Source organism: Euprymna scolopes, chromosome 30 (genome assembly GCF_053919585.1).
Source record: "Euprymna scolopes isolate OS-2025 chromosome 30, ASM5391958v1, whole genome shotgun sequence".
Classification (NCBI taxonomy): Eukaryota; Metazoa; Mollusca; class Cephalopoda; order Sepiida; family Sepiolidae; genus Euprymna; species Euprymna scolopes.
The window spans coordinates 57,205,705-57,222,250 of NC_136511.1; the positions used below are offsets into that span (position 1 = coordinate 57,205,705).

General features: G+C 39.5%; 1 protein-coding gene across 3 annotated transcripts in view; it reads left to right on the forward strand.

Moving 5' to 3' along the window:
- The first annotated feature begins 14,145 nt into the window (after positions 1 to 14,145).
- The window catches only part of LOC145254816 (dual specificity mitogen-activated protein kinase kinase 7-like), a 218,700-nt gene continuing 216,299 nt past the window's right edge, over positions 14,146 to 16,546 (forward strand). The window contains exon 1 of one of the 3 annotated variants that reach the window (XM_080113642.1): positions 14,146 to 14,314. In XM_080113642.1, coding sequence (XP_079969768.1) covers positions 14,182 to 14,314 — 133 coding nt within the window. In that variant the 5' untranslated portion in view covers positions 14,146 to 14,181. The remainder of the gene's footprint in view (positions 14,315 to 16,546) is intronic. The other 2 variants (XM_080113640.1, XM_080113641.1) reach the window with 2 other exon arrangements.

The window sequence follows — 16,546 nt, forward strand, 5'->3', positions numbered from 1 at the left end:
ATCCTTCGTCAATCACCATAAGAATATCATACCATGATAAACTAATTAAAACCCCATAAGAAAAAAGGGGGGTTTGGGATATAAAAATTGTATTATACAAAATAATAATGATATATAATATAATGAAATATTTACAGTGTTAGTAACAAAAGACCCCCTGTTGCTAAACTGTGACAGATGCCCTGATTCGCCAGTCAAAAGGGTGGTGCGGGTCCAAACGCTTTATTTTAAACACCTCTTACGAAAACTTCGCAAGGGAACCCGCATCTCTGGCGAATCAAGCAACCAGTCACCTAATTGGGAAAGGGAATGGGGCTAAAAAAAAAAAAATGGGACAAACTTAAAAAGGGGCTTAATGATCTGTATCACACACTGGCTAGGTTATGAACACAGAAGCCTAAAAAAATGATCCTACTCTTGCCTAAACCCTGACCTACTCTGGACTAAAAACGAGTCAGAGCTGACGTTCGTTTCTGCTACCCAAAATTCTTTTCCTAAGGAACATCCAAGAATCAGTCAAGACTTGCTTCTCTCACCCGACTCACACGCACAACTGACACCCACCTTTCAATAAAGTCTGATGAAGAGAGTCTAACTCTCAGCCTTGATACGACCCTTCAAATGATAACAGAAGATTTGTATAAGGTCGAGGGGAGCGAAGTCCTCAGATCCGTAGACCACTGTCATGCGTGTGTTCCAGATAACACCTCTCATCACTGCTAGCAAGGTCAAACACAATTCTTTTCTAAGCCTATCCGTTGTCGGGGCCCAATTGCCACATACATTGATAGGAACGAAAGTTAATGATGATGTGTTCAGTATGCGGACCATGAGACCTGTAACAGACTCAATCAGCGACACCACGATGCGACAATAAACGAAAGTGTGACATAAAGTCTGGACCTCATTGCCGCACCATTTGCAAATAGGCGAAGTCACCAAGCCAGCTGAGTGAAGTCTCTTACCGACCCAGAGAGCATCCTGAATTACCAGCCAGGTCAAGGATGCCTCGTTGTTAGTGAGGCATCCTGACCCAGGCGCCCAAGGCCAGATTGAGTGGAGCTGCTCCTTCGTCACAGGGAGCCCCTCACCGATAACATCCCTTATGGATCCCCTCACTAAAACCCGATATAATGACTTTTAGGACCACAGCAGAGCGTTGGAGAGGATTTCCTTAATTCTTAAGAGGAACTTCAGCGCGCGCCGGCACTCGCGGTAGAAGGGGGACATTCCCCTCGGGGCAACGTGTTTGCCCCCCCCCCCGGACTCGTGTACCCCTCTCAAAGTCGGAAAGGCTTTCTTGGTGTTCTCCATCCAAAGGCCACCGTTTTCCCTATCTTGCATGCACATTCGATCTAGGTAGTAGAGCTGTAGTGTGTGGAGCCGAAACTCCACATTTGGCATACCTATACTGCCTTCAGAAGGATGTAGATAGCAGACATCGTGACAGACCATAGGAGGCTTTCCAAGCCATAAAAAGTTGAAAAGAACCCTCTGCAAATATAGCAGTGTATCTGACGGGATTGGAAGCACTGATATACAATAAATAAAGATTGGATAGATGTGGATATTACACACTTCCGCTCTCCCCTTTAATGAAAGGTTTCTACTGATCCACAGCGCAGCTGGAGACCGAACCGCTTTCAGAACCTCCAACCAATTTTTCTCCATTTGGAGGTCAGGATCAAACCAGATGCCGAGTATCTTGCAAGGCCCGTCGCTCCAACATACCCCTCCAGGCACCGATGCGCAAACCCGAAGACTTGTTGCAGTTAATTTTGACCCCTGTTACCATTTCATACAATCTGATTTCTACACCGACGATACTAATCTCAGCACTGCTCGTTAAAAGCACAGTTATGTCATCGGCATAGGTGAAGTACTTTACCTGGGCATCCGCACCTGGCAAAGTGATTCCACGTAAGACTGGATTCACCCTTAGCCTGCGCAAAAATGGCTCGATCGCAAGTACATATAGTATGGGTGATAACGGGCACCCCTGACGAATTGAACGTGACAAACTGAAGGATCTCGACCTCTTCCCATTCACTTCTACTATCACCGCGGGGTTAGCATAGAGAAGATGAACCCACAAGCGAAATTGCAGGCCAAAACCGGCCGCCGACAAAACAGCCCTCAAGTACCGATGGTCAACCCTACTGAAGGCTTTGGACTGATCTAAATTGATCAGCGCGGTTTCAGTGTCGACTTTTTCTATCATCAGGCATATCATGTGCAAGTTATCCTGAATTGTCCTGCCCTTCACGGCACACATTTGCTCGGGGCTAATAAGACGAGCCAGGACAAGCTGCAGACGATTTGCGAGAATCTTGGCCAAAATCTTTAACTCAGTGTTAAGCATTGTTAAGGGCCGGAAATTACCTAACCCATCCCCACCATCTTTTCTTTTACAGACAAGCTTTATCACACCCATGGTAAAGTACTTGGGGATTGAGCCATTCCTAAACCATGAGTTAAATAAAACCGTCAGCAAAGGGACAAAGATGTGCGACAACCTCAAATACACTTCGTAGGGCAGACCATCGATCCCTGGTGACTTATTAAGGCTCTGTTATGCCACCTTCACACCTAGCCGCTTCGGTCATCGAAAGATGAGAAAAGTCAGCCAAGGAGGTGTTGAACTGTTCTAATGACAGACCGGATTCCATGAATAAAAACCTCCTGGAAATGAGATCTAAACGTTTCCAGCACACCCTGGTTTGTGGTCACGGTACGCCGGTCCGGCAATGTGACACGAGTAATGTGCCTATCGGCTGCTTGTCTAAACTCCTCTCCACACAGTTCAGCGGCCATGTTTGTTGCTTCCTGGGACATTCTTTTTAACCTAGCCCTAATCACTAAATCTTGGTGCTCCTTTTCAGTAAGGGAGGCAAGCTGAGCCTTAATTATATTAACGCTAGCACTATCCCCCTCCTCCACCACCCAATCTAATCTAGACTCTAGTGTCACTTTAACTGCCCTAGAATCTAGGCTGAGTCTTTTGTTAAAGTTGGCAGCAAAAGACCTAATGGCTTCCTTAATTTTACCCACCACTTATTCCCAATAATTGCCCCCCGTCAATTCCCGCTGTAGGGTTAGTAATAGCCCGTCACGGGAGCCCTCCACATTGAACAACGACGTGTTGAGCTTCCAGTAACCGGCTAATCTAGGGTTAGGTCTATTTAAATTTACCCATACATGAACAAGTCTGTGATCCGAGTAAACTATATTGTGGAAACTTGGACAATTCAACATTCCTACGTCGACTCGTCTAACTAAGAACCGGTCGATATAGCTCGAGAGCTGTACCGAACCGGAGCCGCATCTACCTGTCCAAGTCCACACTAAGTCACGGGGCTTTCATTTCAGAATTTGTCAATAAGATCAAACTTATCCACAAATTCACAAAATAAAACAGCATCTCGATCTCTGTTAGTTCCCCTAGAAGGTAATCCAAATTGATCTAACTCGGAATCCAGGACCGTATCCATGAACTGCTCAATTTGCCGAAAAAAGGAAGCTAGCTCAACATGGCTATTGGGTGCATAAACCCCAATAAGACGAAACGCCCTACTCTTTATGGTAACATCCAAAACGCATAGTCTTCCCTCCAGATCCATGTAGCACAGGTCACACAACGCATCTAGAGACCTTTTAACTAGCCAGGAAACTCCTCTTGAGTAAAATTAAATTAAATTAAATTAAATTAAAATTAGAATTAAAGTATGCTGAGTAAGCACTAAAGGTCTTAGACAGCTCACGTAAATGGTCACCAGGAATAAAGTGGGTTTCCTGCACACAACAAATATCCACTCCAAGGTGCTGCAGGTCCAAACTCAAGCGCCATTTTCACGAGTTGTCCCTTAGTCCCCGGACATTCACACTAGCAAGCTTGAGATCTATGATTGTGCCTTAGGGTTGAGAACCAGAAATGAACATCGTGGTCGTGGGCATGCCGACAGCTCTCGTGAGGGAATAAGTACCCATCTGAGTATCGATGAGACCGTCATGAGAGATACCGCCAAAATGCAATAGGATAGGTTAGTTTTGCTATCCTATACAGGGAGGGTGCATTTTTACCGGGACCCTCCCAATACAACATTTTTTAAGGTTTTTTATGCCCGAATCTTTAAAAACAATGAGGAGAGAGGAAAGATTGAAGGCTTTGCTTGCCTCTTCTAACATTTGCCAAAGGTCCTTAGCCTCTTCTCTTTTTCGAATGACTGTTAGTACTCTTTTTGCATTAGGGAAGTTAGCAGGGATATCTATTAGTTTCCCCCCTACCTCCCTGAACTCAATTAGTTTTGTAAGATCTGTTCCCTTAAAATTTTTGTGGTTATTGATGGCTGCTTGGTTTAAAATGCAAATGTCTTCACTAGGGAGGTAGAGGGTCTTTTTCTTGTTTTCAAGCGAGGGGATATTATTTGTGTCCATAGCCGTGTGTGTGTTAGAAGGGGACTTTGCAGGGGATGCAGGAGGAGTATTGTGATGGGTCGCAGAGGTGGATAGAATAGAAGAGGGCTTGTGTTCTCCAAATTTTAGCAGAAATGCGCAGATGTGTTCGCCGTCTACATTATGCGGTATATGGAAAACCGAGACAGTTGTCCTTCTTTTACTCAGTTCTTAGTATGTAGTTGGTTGTTATTATTTCTTTTTGATAAATAGCCAGGCATTCTTCGGTTGAGTTAAACAGAGTACTCCAGGTGTTGTATCCTTTACATTTCACAACTTGCAGCGGTCTAAAGCCTGCTGTTGCCAGTAAATTCAGAATTATTTTCATCATAGCTCTTATAACTTTTTGTTGCAATATTTTAGGTGGATAATGGGGTATGATCCCACACAGTCGGACGATTCTATTTATAAACGATGCTGCTAAGAACTGACGAATCAAATTAATTCACGTTCTGCTACCAACCAATCATAAACCAGAATTGTTTCATAAATATTAAACCTTTTCTGGAGCAATTTCACATGTTCTTTTCCCGGGTTTCGACACGGTAAGAATATTTTGTTCTGTGGAACTGTCTACTACAAACAAGTCACCTCCCAGGACTTGTGTGTAACAGCAAACCATCTGAAACTGTTCTGAAACTCAAAGTGGCTTACACTTCTAGACTTTTTTTGTTTTGCAATCCACAACAAATAGTACAAGACATTTTTTTTTAATCTCTTCCAATTTGGTGATGTTTACAGTAAGTCCTGTTTCAGTGACGTAGTTTAAGCATTGTTTAGTCCACTCTAAGAAGTCCGTGACGTTGATTTCAACCTTAGGTGGTTTACTCCAGGAATTGTTGATTGGAGAAGCATCCTCCGACTCGACATGGTCAATTTCAATTGACGTGGCATCTCCAGACGCCAATTGAAATTGACCATGTTGAGTCAGAGGATGCTTCTCCAATCAACAATTGATGTTGTCCTATTCTCGAGTTTGGGTTTGTTGTTGGTCTTTTTTGGGGGCAATCTGAAGTGAGGTGGCCAATTTCCCCACAGCTCCAGCAGGTTGGCCGCCTGCCTGCTACAATTATGGGAAGTTTTTCCTCCCCCACCTCCAAGAAGAAAGGAATATTCGTGAAATTTTCATTGACCAACAAAATATAATGATTTGGGCAGGGATTATTGGAGTAACTTTAGTTGGTCCATGGAGAATCCCAGAAAGCGTAAAAATGATGTCAAATACTTACATAGCTTTTCTGAAGGAACAGTTTTGAACCATAGTTGAAGAAGCAAAGGTTGACGTTCAGAAGTACCATTATGCGAATACTCTTTGCTTTTGTTTGCTGCATGCGAGGGAGGATTATTCCTGCATAAATGCAGGATAATGCTCCCTCGCATGCAGCAAACGAAAGGACATACTATCTGCAACAACTGGGGTTCTCTGGGCTACAGAAGATGGAGTGGCCTGCGAATTCACTAGATTTGAACCCAATTCAGAACCTTTGGAGTATTATGAAGCGACGCCTCTATGCAAGTGGACGCCAATTTAAGAGCAAAGATGAGTTGTGGGATGCTCTCCAAGAGGTATCACGAGGAATAACTGTTGACGAAATCACAAATTTGACTAATTCTGTGGACCAACATCTTTTACAAGTCATTCATAAAAAAAGATCACATATCCCCTACTAATTATGTCAACGTAGAAATTGCTATGAAGTTATTGTGTTCTAAGCATTTTTCCTAGTTCATTTAATGTTTGAAAATTATTTCAATAAACAGGTTATAGGTATAGTGTGTTTTTTTCTCAACCTCGTTAATAAGTTGACTCACTGAAATCAACAGATATTCATATCTTCTGCTATAGATATAGATTATGCTTTAAATACTTTTATTTTCTGACTGGAGTAGCTGAATAATATTGTAAGCACTTTCTCAAAGTTTCCTGAATTTTTATTCACTCATTCCTTAAATATTTAAAAGAATGTAAAGTTATTTATAGATTTTGGCTTTACTGGTAGCTTAAAATCAATAAATATTTATTATTTTAACATTGCTATCATCAGTGAAAATTTTATTTTAAACAAAATCAAATAAAAACACAGCTAAAAGAATCGCTTTTTGGCATTGGAAAATAGGCACAAATTTTTCCAATTTCAATACCGATTTCAATAATCCAAAAAGTTCTGATTTTTACGATTCTCGGTCCTACTACCTCCCTCTCAAATAAAAAGAGGGAGTAATACTTTGGTGAATGGTCTGAGGACAACAGAACAGATACTACATTACCCCACAAAGGAGAAGGTAATGTCTAGGAAGATGCTCTCACAGCAGAACAGATAATATACTATGTCCCTCCAAAAAGAAAATGTTTAGGAGGATTGATACCATGACCACAGAACAGCTACTTAACTATACCCCCCTCACTTAAAAAGTTGGAGATAATGCCTGGGAGGATGATATTATTGTGGCCCGTTCTGGGTATGACCTTAAACTATATCCGATGGTGAGGTCCCACCTTGCGGGCTTTGGGGAATGTGATGCCACCCTTTAATTGCAATTGCTCCCAGGTCCACTCTGACCCGGAGTGGTAGTACCTGTTAGGGTACCAATTATGGGTTAAATAGAAACCGACTTGAAAAGAAAAACAAATATATTGTATTAAAAATTTTTTCAAAATCACTGGATTTGGCATTAAATAACCTGAAAATGGTTGATATGCCATAAAACAAAAACAACCAACCAACCAACCAACCAACCAACATAAAAAGTTGGAGATTATGCTTGGGAGGATGATATTATTGTGTACTGTGCTTCGTAGGTCAACAAGGTATCTAAGTGTGGCAATCAATTTGGTTGGTCTTAATTTCACAATCGGGTTGATATGTCACCACTTTGTCGATTTGTTGGCTAGAAGGAAAGCAATTTCATGCACACAAAAGAAAGAACAAACTCAGTTCTCTATTTTACTGATTAAATTCAAGGTAAGATATACAGATATATATAGTTATATACAATTGTCCATAGTTCAATGTTGATTTAGACAGACTCCGCTGAATCCAAAATAGCTTAATTTCTCTCGGTATCGCGGTGGAATGATGTGGGAAGAGAGGGGTGTGGCGACTCTTCAATTGTGCTTGATTCTCTCTAGACTCAGCTCAATTCTCTAACTGATCATTTTGACGCTGGGACTCGTTCATATACTCAGGGAAGGGGTGAGCCAGGACCGCTTCCTGGACCAATCGCATCTAGTTACATCATCCCTAGGAGAGATTCACTCTTCTCTGTGTGCACCGAGTGCACTTGTGGTTCTGCTAGCGCTTTCATGCCCCAAAAAGGTCACTCCTGCAACCTCGGGAGTCGCAGGCATTGTACTCAAACTATAAACATCCTTAGACTCGAATCCTGAGCCATTCCATTTTCAGAGTACAATTTATAAAAAAAAATGTTATTGTCAACGATTTTCATAACAATGAAAATCATAATCCAGTCTTTCTCTCAGCAAGGTCTCTTGTCATCACCCGGGCACACAAACGACAATTAAAGAATAAGGAAATCATATCTGCCCGGCTTCTCCAGCATTTGGGGAGTTTTGACCTCTCCCCCTCTCCCCATGAGGAGCCCACTTATCCCCTGGGGCGGTCATGTCACATTATGACAAATGAAAATTTATTACACATGTCCCACACAAAGGAGTAAGTAATACCTGGGAGGATTTTTGCATTGCAACAGAACACTAGAACAGATATTACCCTCCCCCCTCACTCCGCCGTGGAATAAAGGTTGGAAAGTGTGGAGGGGAAATGAAGTTTTTCTCACAACTTGCCCTGAGCTATGTTTATCTTCCGTTCTGTCTCCACTGGGATCTTCCGACCATTCTATGAAAGGCATGAGGGAAAAATAAATGAACACATATCTAAGGAAATGGCAGAAACACTAGAGGAAGACCTCAAATCTGTAGTGGAATGGGGACAAAAATGGATGATCACATTCAATGCTGCCAAGACTAAGCTTTTTTCCTTCAATAATTACAAGAAACCTTCTCAACCACAAATAGCTATGGCTAAAGATACATCACCTGAAAGCACTTCTTTCAAACTCCTCGGCTTAACGTTCACAGGGAGCATGAGTTGAAACAAATACATTAAGAGCATTGCGAGAGTCACTGTAAGGAAGGTAATCTCTCTCTACAATGCTAGAAAGTATCCTGTACCTCTACAAGGCCACCATTGGCCCATGTATGGTGTATGGGTGTCACATTTGGGTTGGTGCATCTGCTACTAGTTTCTTGCTCCTGGGCAGGGTTCAAAAGAGAGTCGCCAACTTGATCGGTCCTGAACTGTCATCTAAGCTTCAGCCTCTGTCCCATCGATGAAATGTTGCATCCCTCTGCCTGTTCTACAAACATTTTAATGGTGAATTCTCTCACAAACTTCAAACCCTTGTACCCGCTCAACGTATATATCCCCTGACAAATCCGACAAGCAGCTAAATCCGACCTCTGCACGGTAGAGATCTCTAGATGTAAGAAAGCCTTCTACTCTAATAGTTTCTTCCCCAGAACTGCTAGACTTTGGAACTCTCTTTTGGCTTCTGCTTCCTCAGCTGTACTGACATGCAGAAGTTCAAATGTAATGCATTTTGTTGCTCAACTCCCTACATAGTATCCCTGTAACTTATGTTCCTAATAGTAGCCCCCTACATCAAAGTAGCATTGTGCCTTGTTTGTGGTGAAAATGGAATTTAAAAAAAAACTCAGCTGTATCAGTTAAGATAAAAACGAAATGTAATAAGTCCTCAGACATACCTCTCAGTATATCGATACTCTATGGCTAATTGGGATAGCTTCATAAAAATTTATATCAGATCTACTTTCACATTCCATATTTAAAAAGAATGTGTCTTCTATACTATTGTTACATGATAAGGGCTGTCCCCTTTTCATGTAAGTATAAAAATAGAGAGATTTAGTTAAAATGAAAATGAAATAGCATAGACGAAATTCGAACCTCGTAATTTAGGTTTAGAAATAGATTACGAGAGAGAATTAGAAAATGGAATGTGAAAACAAACCATTGTTTAGCTTAGAGATAAAATAGTTTCAAGAAAAGAATGTGCGTTGTCAATTCTGTTATGAAAATTCAATTGAGGAATGCAACTATAGGATAATTCAATAAACATGTTTTTAACATATTGGAAATATAGGTTACTGGGAATATAGGTTAAAATTCCTTTTGTAGACAAAGGAAAAAGTTTTGGACACGCATTTCCAGAACACGTGAAAGAAGACACATGTTTTAACATGTGTATGACGTCATGGAAAATGGGAAGTTCTCGATATAGTTAGAAACTTTAGAGTTAAGCGAGGAGAAACTGAGAGAGAGTCTGAGGACGAGAGACGATAGTCGGCAGTTGGGATTCGAATGTCTAGAAGTGAGACGGTCACTTTTGAAACTTAGAATGTGAAGCTTTGAATTCTTGACTCAGGAAACCACGACTGGTCGGGAGAAGAAATAAACCCATCATGTGTTTTTATAAACGTCGTCTTTGTGTTGTAATTCTACCAAAAGGTAAAGTGAAAATTGTTATTATATGTCTTGTATATCATGTGGTTTAAAATATCTTTACATATACATCTTACATACACAATATGAACACTAAGACTGTCTCAACACTATCTCCTCACTCAAAGAGCTTCTATTACACTTCTAAGTATGAACATTTTATATATATGAATCTCTTTATAACACAAACAATCTCTCTTACAACAACATCTCTCTCTAAGACTCTCACTATTAAAAACAACAAGAACAATAATACTAATAAGACTATTATATAACACTATCAGACCTGACGAAATGGTTAATTGTAGGTATAGACCGCTTCATGCCCTCCCAAAAATTCCAGCAAAAACCTAACAGTAAGTCACAGTTCTCTCCAGAATGTGCTGCTTTCATTGTGCCCAGAAATCACTTTTTTCCATTGCTTCCAACATAATAGATGTACTGAGACTAAAGCCACTTTCAGGACTGCCAGCAACCACTGTAAAAGAGTTGTATGCTCAGTCTGTTAAGTCCAAAGTAGTTGAGCAACGGCTTGGTTCCCGCCAGTTTTGGCAAATAGCAAACAGGGCCTTGAACAAAAGTATGTGCTCTATCCCAACCATTATTAATGGACCTGAGGTAATCTCATCAGCATCAGACAAAGCCAAACTCTTTGCCAAGAACTTTGCAGCTAATTCTACCCTATGTGATCAAGGCCGTCAACTTCCTCCCCGTATTTCCTTCTGTATCTGAAAATACACTATGCGGCATACAAATATCTGTGCGTGATATTGACAATCTAATCAAAAACCTTGATTCCAGTGAAGTAACTGGCTCTGACAGCATTCCAATTATAGTACTGCAAAGCTTCAACCAGAACTAGTTCCCATATTTACCAAGCTGTTTAAGTGTTGTCTTAAGGAGAATTGCTTTCCAACACCCAGGAAACCCTCATCAGTATGCCCTGTATTTAAGAATTCAGGTGATCGGTCATCTTCCTCTCAGTACAGACCAATAAGTCTCTCGTGTATCATGAGTAAGTTGCTGGAATCTGTTAAATAGAGAAGTACTCAACCACTTCAGCAAAAATAACTTTCTTACTGACATGCAATATGGTTTCCATTCTGCTAGATTTACAGCAGATGTGCTAGCAGTTATATCTCATAGGATTAGCGAATCTCTCAGCAGAGGTTTCTTCTCTAGGGCAATTGCTCTTGACATATCAAAGGCCTTTGATAGGATATAGCATAAAGGTCGACTCCACAAGATCTCCAGCTACAGTATAGCTGGAAATGTCTTCTCAATTATTAAATCATTTCTCTCTGATAGGTTCATAAGGTTGATGGGCAGAAATCAGAAGCTCACAGTATTAATGCTGGAGTCCCTCAGGGGTCCATCCTGGGCCCAAATCTTTTCCTGATATACATTGTTGTGGACCAGGATATAATAATACCCTAACTCACTACAAGAAAATAATGAAACGAATGGAATTGAAGGAAACAAAGACTCATTGATGGATAAGATAAACGTGTCGTTTATTTACTGTTGAAAGAATGAATGTTTTAGATATAACATGTGTTCATGTCCGTGTGGGTATAACCATCGTTTGTAGAGGACTGGTATTGTAGAAGGAAAAAGGAAATGTGTTTTCATCTCACGTTCGAGTCACTATCGTTTGTTCGCGCGTGGGAAAAGAAGTGAGTAATGTAATAGAACGAGAAATGGCAGTCCATCGTGTAGACAAAGAAAAGGATAGAGGGTTGACGTCAGTTAGCAGTCAGCTACGCGAAGGTGTTCTCAGGGACCAGTAGTAGATAGAGAGAGAGAAAGTGAGAAGTGTATGTACTGTCTGTTAGCTTTTTGTCCCACATAGTAGCAAGTGGTGTGAGGTACGCATGTGCGCGTGCCTGCCGAAACAGCGGCGGCTAGTGCGCTGACCAACCACCCCGGAAAGGCAGGTCGGAAAAAAAGGGAGAATCCGCTTGTTGCTCTTTCTTTTATAGGTGTTTCCGCTGGTCTTTTGCGCATGTGTGTATTTCCTTTGAAAGCGGAAGTGATGTTGTCCATGCGTGCGTGTATGTGAGTACATGTGTGTACGTTAGCGTGTGTGTATATACACGCGAACGTGTATATATGTACGTGTGTGGACGTGGGCGCATATGTTTGTGTGCGCGTATGTATGCGACAAGTAATATAGCTTGAAATGTGAACGCATGTTTTTGTGTGAGACTTGAAAAGAATTGCGCAACATCAATAATCTAAGATCATTTGTAGGCATTTATGCTGACGACACTACCATCTATGGTAATACATCAAAGGCCATAAATGATTAGAGTTCTCTCTGATTCTCTCTTCTCTGATCTTGAGCGCATGGTACAATGGGGAAAGAGGTGGCTGGTTACATTTAATGCATCTAAAACCAAGCTTTTATCTTTACATCATCAACGCTCTGATTCCTGCCTGACATCAATTGAAATGAATGATTCTCGTTTTGGGAAGGCTCCATGTTTTGACAAGATTTTTGGTTTCACCTTTACTCCTGATCTGAAATAGAACACATACATCAAATCCATTTCTAAGGTCGTTGGAAAAATGGTGGGATCCTTCTACCGCTCCAGTAGATATCTCACTGCTGATGCAATTTTCTACCTATATAAGAGCCATGTATATCTACCTATATAAGAGCCTGGTAGAGCCAGACAAGGATGGAGTACAGTTGCCACATATGGGCAGGAGTTGCTAGAAAAATCTAATCTTGCCTTATAGTTCAAAATAGACTTCATGGTCTAGTGAGGGATGTCCTTTTCTCTTCCATGCAACCTCTTTATCACAGAAGAAACATTGCGAGCATGCCTTTTCTTTATTCTTATTTTCATGGCAAGTGCTCGTCTGAGCTCCAATCTATGGTCCTTCCTCACAAATCATTCACAAAAACATTCATATAGCTGAAACAACTATCAGTAATTTCCTTTAATCTTTATCTGTGCCTGTGCCTAAACCTAAACGTAGATTCCATGAGCAAAGTTTATTTCTTAGCATTGTACGCCTGTGGAACTCTTCCGTTTGCCTGCTTTCCAGATGACTACTATTTGGCCGTCTTCAAGTTCAATGTAAACAAGTTCTTGATAAGCCGTCTCCTTAAGTAATCCAATTTACCAAATTTCCACTACTAACAATTACTACGACATTGTCTCATTGACTACTGTACACTCATTAACTTTTATCCTCGAGTGGCCTCAGGGCTTTGATAAGTGGTGACTCCTATGTAAAAAAAATAATAAATAAATAAAAGTATTTTATTATCAAATAGCATCACAACAGTTGTTGATTTAAAATAACAATTAAAGTCAGTAATATTTCAATTTATGTCCCCAACAATTGTACTGCCTTCCTTGCATCGTTCATTTGACGTTCGGCTACAATTGGTGTTGTGGGCCAGTCGAGGTTCTGACATCGACAATCAGTTTCGACAAAGACTAGGGCATTTCGACGGTAGCTTTCTGGGCAGTATTAAGAGGTCCACTCTTCCGGGCCTTGCCTCTCGGCTTTCAGGTGGAGCAAGCTTATTGCTTGTACCCAGAATGCCAACGGAGCTACTCAAGCATTTTTTGCAGGGCCAGTGTTCTTCTTTAGGGGCACTGGCTCAATGAATATACCCCCACTCTGAATCAAGAGCCTGTAATGGTACAGGCTCTTGAGTTAGAGTAATTCTGTTCGGTCTTAAAGGCTATCATCCCAAGCATTACCCCCTTTATGCGGTTCGAGGATCAGTTTATTGTCGGTTTGGCCAAGTCGAACGCATCGGGTAATCCCGACGAAGCCGATAACGGCAACTTTAGCAACCATCCAGAGTGCCCCATTTTAATGGAGCTGGATTTTCACGCATTAAAGGTACCTCGTGTCGAATTCCGTAAGAAGAGGGATAAATACCATGATGAGATTAGTAGTCTGAATGATTCCACTAACTGCAATTTTTTAATCCTAGTCTAAAAAAATGTTGACACATAAAATAAAACCATTTATTTTTTAACATTGATTTTACGCAAAATAATGTTTATTTCATTAAGTAAAACGAATTTTAAATAACTCTTCTAAAGGGAGAAAGATTTTCTTGCAATATTTGAATTATTTTGAATACGAAACTCGCGGCTTGAAAACACGTGAACATATCAACCCGCATTGGTCATGTGATCTGGGGTTTTTCAAGATGTCCACTTCATTCCAAAACAAGCTTAACCAGCTCGAGCGGAGATTGATGGAGGAAAATAGCTCGAGGGAGAGGGATCGAGCTCGGAATTTCGATAGCAGCTCCTCGTCCGGACCTCGGAGACCCAGCCGGCGTAAGTTCCAGAAGAATTTATGTCGTTTTTTGTTTCTTTTTCTCGACTCAAACTTTGTGAATTTTTTTAGCAAATAACCACCGCCACCTTCTTATTGTGTGGTCAGTTGTTTATTAATATGAGCAAAAGCAGCAAGCCTCCCTTTTTCCCCTCTCTCTCATATATATATATATATATATATATATATATATATATATATATATATAAACAAACTTTTTTTTAAATTTAATCCTCATTTATTACTTTTATCTCCTCCATATTTGTTTGTTACTTACCTAATAATAATGCTGAAAAATAATAATAAAAATAAGACCTTTTTTTTTTTTTTTTTTTTTTTCCTTTTTGCTAAATACATATACAAAAATATCGCCTACACTTTTGTGTAGAGATCGTCAATGGAAGACTTAAATAAATAAACATTTTTTTTTTTTTTTTTTTTTCCCCCAAAAGATTAATTCTTCTGTCGGACTCCCCATTATTTTATATTTTTTAACTAAGAAAGAAAAACCGGCTAAATTACTTTTAAAACCAATCATGTTAAAAAGAAAACAAATCCTATAGTTCTGTGTGTGTATTATTATTCATAGAGGTTCGGATAAACAACATTCTTATAAATCTTAGTTTATTTATATAATAGTGCTCATTAACAAGTAGAGCTGTATATTTAGTTTTGTTTTTATTTGTACACTCCTTATATTATTTATTACACTTATGCAGAATACGAACCGTGCTGAAATAATGACCTTATTATTTAGAAATTATTTGTAATATAAAGAGGGTGGGGGCTGGGGGCATTGTTAACTATTTTGTACTTTCACCTAACAATTTAATGAACATAAACAAAAGAAACCATTAAAAATTGAATTTAACATGAAAATCCTATACGGAAAAAATATCACGATCCGTATTCTGCAAAAGTACCTCTACCTCATACATTTGCCACCGCGCTATTTTTAAATAACTTTCTCAGGTTATATTCAAGCTTCACGATATCATTTTTTTTTTAAATTATTAAATTGTTAGGTGGAAGCACAGAACAGAATAGTTACAAGACACTCTTTCATGTCAAGAATGGCTTTCAAAATAATAACGTTATTTCATCACGGTGGCAAAAGTAGCAAAAATAATGGGTTTGTTTTACTGTACGTACACATAGATTCGAAAAAGTTGTCACAAAAATATAGAACAAATAAATGTTATCAAAGGTACAAAAGTGTATTATCTTGCCTAACTGGATATGTTTTTAGTGTTTATATTTAATGTAACATGTTTATTCAGATCGAAAAACATAGTGTTTACTGATGTATTGGAAAATTTTAAATGGCGGTCGACTCTCTCTCTCTCTCTCTCTCTCTCTCTCTCTCTGATACGGTAAGTTTGGGAAAATGAGTTATAAATAAAAAAAAACAGTCAAAATACTGTTAAAAACCCGCGGAATATATGTCAGCCTATGTTACGGTAACATATACTGAGCGAGGTTCTAACAGTATTTTGTCTGTTTTTTTTATTTATAACTCATTTTCCCAAACTTACCGCCTCAAAGAGAGAGTGGGCCGCCATTTTAAATTTTCCAATTACATCGGTAAACACTGTATGTTTTTCGAGCTGAATAAACAGTTTACATTAAATATAAACACTAAAAACTTATCCAGTTAGGTAGAAAAGTAACTTATCTTGCCTTTGATAACATTTATTTGTTCTATATTTGTTTTGTGACAACTTTTTCGAATCTGTGTGTACAGTAAAACAAACCCAAAATAATTATTTATAATTATACACACATAACTATTGGATTAATTGCTTTTTGTATTAATTATAAAGATCTATTGGAAATGATGTTGGATCCTTTGTGTGTGTGTCTGCAAGTTCTGCTGTTCTGATTTGAGAAGTTTATTTTGTACTTGTCGACAGATCGATTATTTTTTAAAATGTAGTTTTAAGCAAAAACAACAATACTTGCTTGATTGTCATGTCGAAAATAGTAATATATCCAAAAATTACGAAAATTCATCGAGTAGAACAACTGCTATTGTGTTTTTAGTTAAAAAAAAAAATCTATCACTAAGGCTAAAGCCATTACACTGATAAAAAGGGAGATAAATATGCCCCCCCCCTCCTGTATTCGGAATTTTCGAAGTGTTTACATCTAGGGAAAATGCCCCAACCCCCAACCCACCCGATTTTCCGTAAAAATTACTTTTAACTATAAATAATTTTCTACTTGATAAATTT